The sequence below is a fragment of the Nannobrachium achirus genome, assembly GCF_963921795.1.
Source record: "Nannobrachium achirus genome assembly, chromosome: 18".
Lineage (NCBI taxonomy): Eukaryota > Metazoa > Chordata > Actinopteri > Myctophiformes > Myctophidae > Nannobrachium > Nannobrachium achirus.
The window spans coordinates 43352537-43364251 of record NC_137825.1 but is presented as its reverse complement, the minus strand read 5'-3'; the positions used below and the strand labels follow the sequence as shown (position 1 = coordinate 43364251).

At 42.4% G+C, this 11715-nt stretch overlaps 1 protein-coding gene across 2 annotated transcripts; it reads right to left on the bottom strand.

Annotated features, from left to right (window-relative positions):
• Positions 1-10598, bottom strand: fam234a (family with sequence similarity 234 member A). 2 transcript variants are annotated; one of them, XM_080747740.1, is made up of 12 exons: positions 10505-10590; positions 9435-9733; positions 9234-9344; positions 8837-9019; positions 7763-7893; positions 6442-6574; positions 6092-6224; positions 5122-5259; positions 4529-4610; positions 4233-4385; positions 3702-3804; positions 1-2575 (listed from the first exon to the last, which is right to left on the bottom strand). In XM_080747740.1, exons 2-12 carry the CDS (start codon positions 9709-9711, stop codon positions 2364-2366), a joined length of 1656 nt encoding a protein of 551 aa, XP_080603866.1. In that variant the 5' UTR covers positions 9712-9733; positions 10505-10590; the 3' UTR covers positions 1-2363. The 2 variants fall into 2 exon arrangements, with proteins under 2 accessions (XP_080603866.1, XP_080603865.1); XM_080747739.1 differs by having other exon boundaries at positions 2-2575; positions 9435-9730; positions 10505-10598.
• Between the last annotated feature and the right edge of the window lie 1117 nt (positions 10599-11715).

Sequence of the window (11715 nt, the reverse complement as noted above, 5' to 3'; positions counted from 1 at the left end):
AGGGTTATTATCATACAAGCTCGGATGATTTGCCGCTACACAACAATCATAATAGCTCAATCTAAAGTCCTTGTGACTGCCTCCGTCAGCCCATACAGTATTACTCACAAACATTCGCTCCCATGATAAAAGGTTCAATGAATGAATCGGTCTTAATTTAACATTATCATTTATTGCCAAAATGAAAACAGAAATCTAGTCAAAACCGAGGGAAGACCGCTACAGCGTGAGCCTGTTCCACAGGTTCAATATATTAAAATATATGGCAAAATATATATTAAAATATACCCCACAAAAACTTTAAAGCATGTTCAAGGGTAAGAAAACAGACCAACCTTTAGCAGGAGCTGTTTAGGTATAACCTAAACAGTGCTGACAGTGTGCATCAAAATACTTAATTATAGTTACAGCATCTTGGATTAAGGAAGTACCTTATGTCCTCTATCTAGTCCAGTGGTTCTCAAACTGTGGGTCAGGACCCCCAGAGGGGTCCCCAAATTATTTCCAGGGGTCCCCAGATGATTAACTTAAATATGCAACATTGTGTATAGAAGGTATCTGCACATTTCTAAAGTGACAATTTACTGTAAGGAGTGGACTTTTTAATACCTCTAAAATGACAAATTAAACATTGGCCAAATTGTCAAATATTAGAGGCGTTGTGAGTATGTAGATCGGCTATTATCACAATAGAACCATGTCAGAATTGAATGCCTCAACTCTTAGTGCTCGTCAGATGGGGGGTCCCCAGTTAAAATGTCATTATTTGGGGGTCGCGGCCTGAAAAGGTTGAGGACCACTGCTCTAGTCTACAGTACCCTCAACAGTATAAGGCTACCATTTCTCTGAATGTAAAATCCATAAAAAAATAATTAAAAAAAATACATGCTTCAACTCAGTTGTAGAAACACCGATGAACCTCTGGTACCATATACCAACAACCAGTTATTATTTACTACCATCTAATTTCCTTAGGTCTATAAAGTCCCAGGTCATCCACTCAAAATAAAACTATAGCCCTCATTTATGCATCAAGGGTGTTGTAACTTAAAACGCACATAGACAGTGACATTGTGTGCTGGCATGATTTGACTGCCTAGAATTATTGAATGCTTTAACCAGTGAAAAATAGCAGATATACAAGCTCGCAGCGAGCTTGTAGATCTGCTATTTTTGAAAAAGTCTTGAAAATGTGTGAAAATCTTTTAATATATGTATTTTTAAAGCGAACGTTTCTAACTCTAATTTTGCTTCTGGGGGGAGTCCCTGGAACTAAATATTTTGAGATGGGGGTCTGTGGCCAAATACATATCATTTTGGGGGTCCTTCACATGAAAAGGTTTGAGAACCATTGACATAGTAGTCTCTCAAGAACAGACTAACTGAGCTCCAGTTAAGTGAAAGGGACCTTTTCTTTGACGATGGCTGGCCAGATTGCTGACAAAGAAACATAGGTTTTTCAAAAGAATCTTAGAAGGATTCAAAAGAATCTTAGAAGGATTCAAAAGACACTTATAGAATCGGGTCAAAATTCAAATTTTCACGATTTTTCAAGAGTGCCACGCTGCGAGCTTGTAGATCTGCTATTTTTCAATAGTTAAAGCATAAAATAATGATACACAATAATGTGTACCCGTTCTAAATTAAAGCATAGTGCAACTATCAGTTGCATAGATCCATATATTCATATTATTCAAGTTCTCAGAGACGCTTGTTGCCAACAGAGCATTCACGCTCAAAAGTGCAAGGAAACGATAAAGCAAGTCAAGTCATCTCAATGATTGATGTACAAGATCAGCAGTCGGTGTAGCTGGATTGTCTGAAGGCAGTCTGAGCGCTGACACCAGAGCAGGGTGGTCTAGCGGAGCAGACATAATGTTGACCTTAAAACAGCATGTCTACATTCAGCATGCTATGAAAGCACTAATGCCTGGTAAACCCTATTCTAATTTCTTTAATATTATTTTGCATGTCTTCTCTATTTTGGACAGTGAGATGGGCAGGAAAGGTGGGAGAGGGAGCGGGGATGACATGCAGAAAAGTTCCCACAGTTCGGGTCGGATTTGAACCAGGGCCAGCTGCGGGAAGGAGTATGGCCTTATTTAGGTGGTGTGCACTCTTACTCTGTGATCCACCGGGCGCCCCCAAAATCGTATTCTATTTTGTAGTCAACTTGAGCAAGCTAAACAACAAAGGGATTTGTTTGGTTGAAACAACAAAGGAATTGGTTTGTTTGACAGCAGTTGTAAGGCAGTCATGTACTCAGTGTTTTCTTTTTTTTTTGTTCATTGTAAAATGTAGCCACACTACAGATAGCTACTGTGACATGAACGGATGTGTGGTATATGTAAACGGTGGCGCTGTCAGTCATCACTGAAGCGGAGTCTGTTGAAGACCTCTTTAATTTCGTCGTTGCTCTCCGAGCTGCTCCCGGTGCCGATGCGCAGGACCCTGCTGTTGGGGATGTCCTGCTTCAGCTTCCTCTTGCTGAGGACCACGGTGCCCTCGGCTCCCCCAGCCTGTGGACCCGTCAGCAGGATGTAGCAGGCATGGCGCCCACGCTCCAACAATGTGGCTGAGATGAGGACATTAAAGGGGAAGACCACCCATTTTCAATATTGAACTATGTAATTAATATACCTTAGAGGAGTTGTGTGGAAATTAAAACAAAGTTCCCCCTCTTCTGTGTTGCCTAGAACTGGAGGATTGATTTTGAGGTTTGTATTGTAAAGTACAATGTGTGATGTCATCAAGTTGTAATTTGCAATACAAACCCCCAAATCAATCCTCCAGTTCTAGGCAACACAGAAGAGGGGGAACTTTTTTTTAATTTCCACACAACTCCTCTAAGGTATATTAATGACATAGTTCAATATTGAAAATGGGTGGTCTTCCCCTTTAAATATTGTACTTTATACATACCGTACTCACACAGCAGTGACAGCACACAGTCATGCAAGGTATTCGCCACAGTAGTGTAGACTATGCATGACTATGATGATATGTGTACAGTACAGTATAATGCATCTATACATCTTGCTCTTTACTGTACTCTGTTCTTGTTTTTTTATTTATCTTTATCTTTATTTTATTTATTTTTTCTTACTTCTCTGTAACTTTGTAAATAACCTTATACTACTGTGCTGCCTCTGGGCAACTGATTTTCCCCCTTGGGATAATAAAGATATCTATCTACATCTACGGACCGTTTTATACTTTGTTGTGTGTGTGTGTGTGTGTGTGTGTGTGTGTGTGAGTGTGAGTGTGAGTGTGAGTGTGAGTGTGAGTGTGTGTGTGTGTGTGTGTGTGTGTGTGTGTGTGTGTGTGTGTGTGTGTGTGTGTGTGTGTGTGTGTGCATAACTCGGGTGCCATCCGACTGATTGACCACAAACATTGCATGTGTGTGCCATCTATCAATATTAATAATAACTATAGATACTGTTCCTCCGAAACAGTGTGGGCTCGCTCGTGACTATTCTACAGCGTGCTAAACTGTCATGTGAAGCTCTACCAAAGCTCCAGCTAACACCACTCCCAGATTTTCCACACCTCAATTGCACCTCATTGGCTAAGGGACGGAACTCACGTGACGGAACTCACTCTAGAAATAACGAAGATAACATGGTGTTCTCGCCTTTCAGGCGAGCCCACAATGATAATGATAATGAAGATCAAAACAAACAAACAGTAATCAAACTCACCTTTAAATGCAACGATGTGGTCCATGATATTGGTTGACTCTAGAAGGACCTTTGAATAATGTGGATGCAGCATGTAGGATCGACGGTCCTCGGTCAATGGTAGCTGGAGAACATGCATTTAAAAATAGGTCAGTTCCAACGAATCAGGGTAGCTACGTCATCAGCCAGCCAATACACACTGGTGTATTTGTCCTGACCCACACCACCTGAGTACCTCTGAGTGTACAAATTGAACGAAATGGACCCTTAAAGGTCTATTTGGTTCCGTTTGTACACTGTCTTACTTATAGTGGTCCATGGTCTAATACTGATGTGCTCAAAAGGGCCCAATATATACCTATATACTCTTATGATAGTTTCAAAACATCAGGACATTCTTTGAAAATGTTAACACCATAAATCTTGTATAGGGGACCTTGGCAATATTTTCAGATGGGGGTCCACGACCAAATACACCACATTAATTTAGGGGTCCTTTACATTAAAAAGTTTGAGAACCAGTGCCATAACAGACTCTGGCCCGACACTCACAGAGGTGTTGGTCTCGGATGGCATCATGCCCCAGAACATGAAGACGGAGAAGGAGTTGATGGTGTTGACAGAGGCTGGTCGAGGGGAGTTGGCACTGGCCATCAGCTTGACTTCCCACAGCACACCACCTGACGCCCCGTCCAGAATCGCCAACTAATTAAAGACACGCAATGGGCAGATAAGGTGCTTGTTGAAGTTCATATTCACACACACGTACTGCCTACCGTAAAATACATTTAACTAACTGTGTTATCACACAGCAGCAGGCAGGTCTGGCCTCTTTAATCCCAACGTACCCTCTTTGTGCCATTTCCGATGTCCTCCTCAATCACTATATCAAGAATCCCATCTTTGTTGAAGTGACCAAAGGAGGGCTCCCTGAATAAATGAGAAAATAGCTTATTTATTAACCTTAATCTCTAATTAGGGCTGTCACAATTATTACATAATTGTCTAATCGCAGTTATTTGACATAATCGTGATTATTTTTCCTAATCGTCATAATCGTTTCCATGTTGAAAAATGTTCATATAAAAAAAATAGTGGAAATAGCAGATCTACTAGCTCACAACGCGACGCGTTGTCAGCTTGTAGATCGGCTATTTCCACTATCAATGTTCTTTTTTAAGTATAAAGTTGTCAAATATGTCAGTCATTTCTTTGTATATTTAGGTTATGTGTCATATCTACCATGTGCAACTTCAAAGCCTAAAAGCCAATCAGAAATGTAAGTGTCAATGACAAAAACACAATCGCAATTATTTGAGTGACAATTAATTGTCACGTAAAATGAAGTAATCGTGACAGCCCTATCTCTAATACTGGGTAATGTCTTATGTGTTTGATTAAAACCATCACGATGTTTTAAAGAAGGAATCCACTATGGTACCTCAGCACTGCGCTGCCATTCATCCTCCACAGCGGCTGCAAACTGCTTCCATCCATCAGTACCACTTCCTCTGCAGTCACCAGCAGCAGGTCAGATGGATTCTTCCCCATCATCAGCACATGTCTCATTGAGCGAGACCTGACAAAGAGAGAGAGAGTCACGTTATGTTTCAATGTCATAGCATTCGAAGACGTTGGGCCAGGGTTCCCCAATTAGTTTTCCCCAAGGGCCGAATCATGTCTAGGGTACCAAGCCGAGGGCCACAACATTGCAGGGGGCGACGATGGCGTTCCCGCTACTCCAGCGACAGTTCGTTGTCGGGTGAAAATCTTGTATGTCCAAAACCGTTCGTTTTGCATTTATCATTTTAAAAATGATTTAAACTAGTGAAAACAGCCGATCTACAAGCACACAACATCAGTTTAACTACTTTAACCCTATTTTATACTTCGGCTACACGAAAATAGCTGATCTACAGGCTCTTGACACGAAAATGTTTGAGAACCACTGGCATAATAAAGTGGCACATGCACTGCCTTACTACACAATGCAAGAAACGGACTGTAAACATACACCCGAATGCATGTACGGATAAGATGGAGCGAATGTAAAGGTGTGCACATGCTTTCTATATGAATATATAGATGTATAATGCCTTTCTGCATATCTTATCACTAATTCTATAAACCACTGGGCTGTGTGCATTTTTTATCTTGAAAACTCAGTATTATCTTTTTGTATTTCATGCGGCTGCTTTTCTTTTGCACAGTCTTGCGGACATGCCGAACAAACATTTCGCTACTTGTACCTGTATAAGTGAGTCACATATAAAACCTTCTTGAATCTTGAGTCTTGGTTCTTGATTCTAAAACAACAACAACGACAACAACACAAGCCTCTGGCTAAAGACATTGCATACTTGCAATCAAACAATCTATGGTTAATGGAGGTTTGTGACTTTGGCTCTTACTCAAAGACCGGTACAAGGCCAGTGGTGTTACTGGCTTTGCTTTCCCAGCGTTGGTCCTTTTTGAGGCCCGCCTCTATGCCTGCTTTAGCCTTGGCAGCAATCCTCCAAAGGGCCAGGCCATACAAGCCAGTATCTGAGAGCAAATACAGGACAACTCAATACTGCCATCAAGTGCACACAAACATGAATACACAATTGCTCTAAATGGGGACTGAAATCAGTTTAATTCAAAACAATATACATGACCCCCAAATCAACACTAAATCAAAATCAAAGCATATATAATGTAATTGCTAGGATGTTCATTTGTTTCCTGGGAAAACGTCAATACATTGGCAGGTCACACTAACCTCTTTGAAACAGTACATAGTGAGAACCCTTGGCAGTGGAGTGCAGAATATGTCTGTCTGTCTCTGCTGAATCCAGAAGCACTTCAGTTCCAACCTGGGTCCCTGTCTTCCCCGAGATGATCACCAGCTGTGTCTGCAAGCACGACAGGAGACAGTTAATACCGAATGGATTCTTTTCTGTTGTTTGATACTCAAGACACCGTCCAGTGTCCTCAATGCTTTGCATCTCCCAGAGATTGGATGATAATTCAAAACTAAGAAAACAAAACATTACACTGAAACAAAACTAAATAAATAAGTAAGTGAAAAGAACATTAAGTGGAAGAATCAAAATTCAACAATGCATTGCTACTGGAGGGACTGCACAATAATAGAAAAAAATCTCATACCTGAATAGTTAAAATCTCAATAGCAATACATGGTCATGGAGATCCCTGTCTGTAGAACCAGCCACACAGTCATATGGGCTGTCTTGGCCATATACAGTATGGATTCTTTTAGTGTGGTATGTGGCCGATGTGGCCTCCATATAAGGGCATTCCCATATGAAGTCCTGGTAGATATGGGCTTAATATTGATGACATCAGGGTATTCCATATATGGGCATAAAAGGGATTCTGTGGTAGTGTGGTTCCCCTGACATCAAAAAACATCACAGCGATGTCTGCAAACCTGTTGTGACCTGAGTGGTTCCCCAGTGATGTCAGAGCGACAAACCCATAAGACTGTAAAAAAGTGTACACAGACAGACAGACAGAATCCAGCATGTGCCGTTTCACCTTCGGTCGCAACAATACACAATATTACTATGGGTTCAAACAAAACATATGCATATTACAGGTGGCTCTTACTGTATTGTTAACAGTCTGACATCTCCCTCTACTTCTATGTGCAATGCCCAAAGACAGGTAGTGTATGCCAGTGGTTCTCAACCTTTTCAGGCTGTGACCCCCCGAAATAATCATATTTGAAGAGAGTTGAGGAATTTTGTATAACATGGTTTTATTGTGAAAATAGCCGATCTACATGCTCACAACGCCTCGCAACGAGCATGTAGATCGGCTATTTTTACAATTTCTGCCTCTAATATTTGACAATTTGTTTAATTTGTCATTAACAAAAAGTATTAACAAAAGTATTAACAAAATCAATAACCAAAGACAATGCATAGTTATTTTTTCCAGGACCTTCCAGGACCATTGATCAATTCCAAAACTTTTCTAGTACTGGAAAAATATTTTTCTAATATCAAAATATTTCCAGGAATTTCATGACCGTGGGAACCCTGTCTAATGGGTGAAATGATTGGTGTTACTGTAACCTTCAAGGCTCCAGGGGCCACCAGAGCTATATCCCTGACACCATCTCCATCCAGGTCAGCGATACTGAGAACAGGCGGAACAGGAGTGCTGCTCAGTCCTGGAGGATGAGGCTGTTGCCACCTGACAATACCTATACAAAACAGAGAGAACATTCAGTTCATACTTTACATTACATTCAAGGCACGTACCTAACACTGTTATCCACGGTGACTTAACTAAGGAGTTCGGTGTCTTGCTCAAGCACACTTTGAGAGGATATGTGGCTGCAACCATAATTACAGGATATAAGTAAATTGCTTTTTATTTTGAATTGAAATGTGATGTCTCACCTGCACAAGAGATAGTGATTCAATAACTGTTGCTATTTATATCTGCTGCAAATGTTTCTCTACTTGCCAGAAGCATGTCTGCCTAATTTTATTGCCATTTCACCCATGTACCTTAGTTTGACATTGTATATCGATATTTGACACTTTGCCTTCTCGTTATCTGACTTCATTACCTTTTGTCTTTCTTACTCTGTTCTTTACAATCACTCTCTTTTCCTTAAAACTGCAAAATGTTGGGAGGTTGTCAGAGAAAGAATGGCCTGGCCCTTTCTGTAAACTTTTGATGCGACAATAAAGTTAAAGGCATCAGGTAAAACAATAGCAAATAATGACTAGGCGGCAATGGTTGGCAATGTCAAAGGAAAATAGGCAGCTATGGTAGGTAAACTCTGCACATAACTCCCTCAAGCCAAACTGTCGCCTTCCAATGCTTCCATCATACAGTCAAGTAAAGCAGATGCGCGCCCCCCCCAGTGGAACTGAGTCAGTGGGTGATGAAGGATTCAAATCATCCTAAAATACAAATACAACCTGAAAGCAAATTCCACCTGCCCGAACATGTTATTTACCTGCCAGGGGCAGATGGGCAATCCTTAGTGTCAAGTTCAACGCTTGTTCCTAAATTAGATGTTTTTGACAGGATAATGGACAATCCGAAATCAGGTTCTTAGTGTAAAACCGACTGAGAACCAGTGGTTTACACAGTATTATCAACAGACACAGGCAGCCGAATGTGTCACTTACCGGTGTGTTTGTCGATGGCTGTGAGCTGATCAGAGTGCGACAGGAGGCAGTGCCAGCCCCTATCTGTCTCTGCGTCTAGACCACACTGGGCCCAGTGGAACTCAGGCGCCAACGGAAGCTCCCACACAGTCTCTCCATCTGTCCCCGACACCGCTGTCACAAACAGGCATGGCGAGGGCACATCTGAAACATACACGACGGCTATGTGAATTTCACACAGAGTATTCCCCCTATTCACTACATTCTATCCTTTATTAAATAACTCTTTGCTTCACAACACTTTGATAAGGTTTGATATTTAAAACATTATCAAAGATATTTAAACTGCCCATACCAGCAACTCAACAAGTTAACATCTGGATTCAGATTACATGAAAGTTTCAGAATATTCCCATACCCTTGCCAGCACACGTAACATTCTGATCGCCTTCTCTGTCCTTGCGGACAAACAGGATGTCCATTACTTTGTCTTTGCTAGCGTCTTCAAAGGCGAGGAAATCATAGGTGGCTATAACGGAGAACAGAGTACAATCAGCCAATGAACAATACAGTGTTTGGGTGTATGGCTGCTGACCTCCCTCAGCCATGTCCTCCTCACCTGCTTGGGGGAACGTCCTGTTCCATGCTGTGAGATACTGCGGTCTGACAGGACAGGGAATGATGAAGGAGAATGCAAACACGATGGTCAGACAGAGGAACAGGGAGAGAAAGAAAATCGCAGTCCTCCAATGGGTCAAATTGGCGAGGCCCGAGCCTTTCCCGCAGCCCTTCCTCTTCAGCTCAGTGGCCGATGGTGCCGTTCCAGCCTCTGCACCATCCTGATCCTGCCCCCTCTTTAAGGGGTCAGCTTCTGTGGCGTGATCAGTGGGCTCCATCCAAGCACAACCTATGGAGCTTCTCGTCATGGAATAAGAAGTAAGGATGGAGGTTAAGAGTGCAAGAAAACGGCTAATAATAAAACATCACCACCTTCTGCTGCTGAATGAATGCGGTTTTGAATGGCAGCACTAAAAGGCGTCAGTTACCCTGACACAAGACAATTGTCTGTTCACAAAAATCCATGTACACTATACCACTGCCAGCCTCTGGTGATAAGCTACAAATAGGCCTACACGTTTTGGCATTCATGGAGATATACATCCAAATAATCACAGCAGTGGCGGCAGGTCCAGCTGGTTCTACTGCATTAGTCTTTGTGGTGTTGAAGCCTATTCAGACGTGCCAGCACTGACTCCAGAGATTTCTCAGCAGAGCAACAACAAACCCATGACTATCACTCATGTCCCAGCAAAACCTATTATTTGTTCTGTAGCCAGAGGGGCTTGACAGTATTCCACTCCATTCAAATCAGCTGCCTATAATAACCATGTTACTACTACCACCTAGGCACCTATATGACTTGATCTTTTCACGTTAGATTTCTTACATAGGCTACTCGGTAGAATGTGTACAGTAGAGTACTCGTCTGATTAAGTAACTTGGCAGTGGTTAGCGAGCAGCTATCTATGTTAGCAAGCAAGCTAATTTTGTATAACTAACTTACTTATTCAACAGCTGCTATCAGGATGAACAGCACAAATATTGCCTGGGATCCAAATCTCCAAACATTTAAACAACATATTTACTTACACACGTTCGTTAGAAAAAAATAATATGATGTTGCCTTACTTTATTTTCCCACTGCCGTCTTTTGTGGCAAGCTACAAAGGCTAGCCACTAGCCAGCCAACTACAAGTCTGTCTGTCAGGCTTGAAGCTCAGGCTCAGAACACCGATGCGTAAACAAAACAAACTCGCTACCTTGCGTCACGCGGCCCCGCCCACCGTATCCGTATCCGGTGCGCGAGTATTCCTACCGTAGGAGAGTTCGTTGAAGCGCGGCTTGTGATTGGCTGGAGCGGAGGTCTGGAGCGCTCGGCTGTGGTCACTTGGACTGCGCGGGCGGGTGTGAATGCGTTTATCGTGGGGTTGCCCAGGCCTTACGGCCTGGGCATAAATATAACGATTGCATTCATTCACCACGGCTTCGTAACTCGCGCGGCGCTCCGCCGGCCGCGCGGCCCTGGCCCCCGCAAGGTCCGCTGGCCTTCGCGCCGCTTGTAATGTCGTGGACAATAACTGTGACATTTAACCATAAAACGAGCGCTCCTTCAAACGAACTCTCCTACGTTTGGAATATCAGCATCCGGCGCAGTACAGCACAGCGAGCACGCACGCACACACACACCCCTGACACACACAAACACACACACACGCACGCACGCACGCACGCACACACACACACACACACACACACACACACACACACACACACACACACACACACACACACACAAACACACACACTTCAATTCAAAGTAACTTTATTGGCATGACTCATGAGAAAACATATGTTTACATTGCCAAAGCCAGGCAGTATCAAAATATAATAAAAACTGTTGAAAATGGGGAACGTATGAACAGTAATCCATAGCATAATCGCAGGTAAAGAAGAGCTTATATTTCATATTTTCGATACAAAAAATCTTCCGAGCACAGGTCTCCACCAGGCCAGGCGTCCTGGTGGTGCAAATGTAAAAAGGGTGGCATGTGTTCTTCACCAATCTAGACCTTTCATGGCGCCACCATGAGGCTGATTTGAACATTTTGTAGTTGTAATTTCTTCCTTGGCCTTTTGCGAATGTTTGTGCACAATTTCATTACAAATGCACACTGTGTTCATGATTTGAGGCATTTTGTCCGAAATCCTGCAAAGTTTGGAGGCCAATCTTAGCCAATCAGGATGGAATATTTAATATGGGACAGATCCGTATTGATCATATGACTGTAGCGGTGTACTGATTTGTGTTAATTTTGGGTAAAATCTGAAGGAGTAATATC

Coding starts and splice junctions, on each gene's coding strand:
- fam234a (XM_080747739.1), bottom strand. CDS start 9,711: ATGGAGCCCACTGATCACGCCACAGAAGCTGACCCCTTAAAGAGGGGG. Junction 4,386..4,528: donor TCGGAAATGGCACAAAGAGG/GTACGTTGGGAT, acceptor GTCTTTAATTAG/TTGGCGATTCTGGACGGGGC. Junction 2,576..3,701: donor CCACATCGTTGCATTTAAAG/GTGAGTTTGATT, acceptor TCCTCATCTCAG/CCACATTGTTGGAGCGTGGG.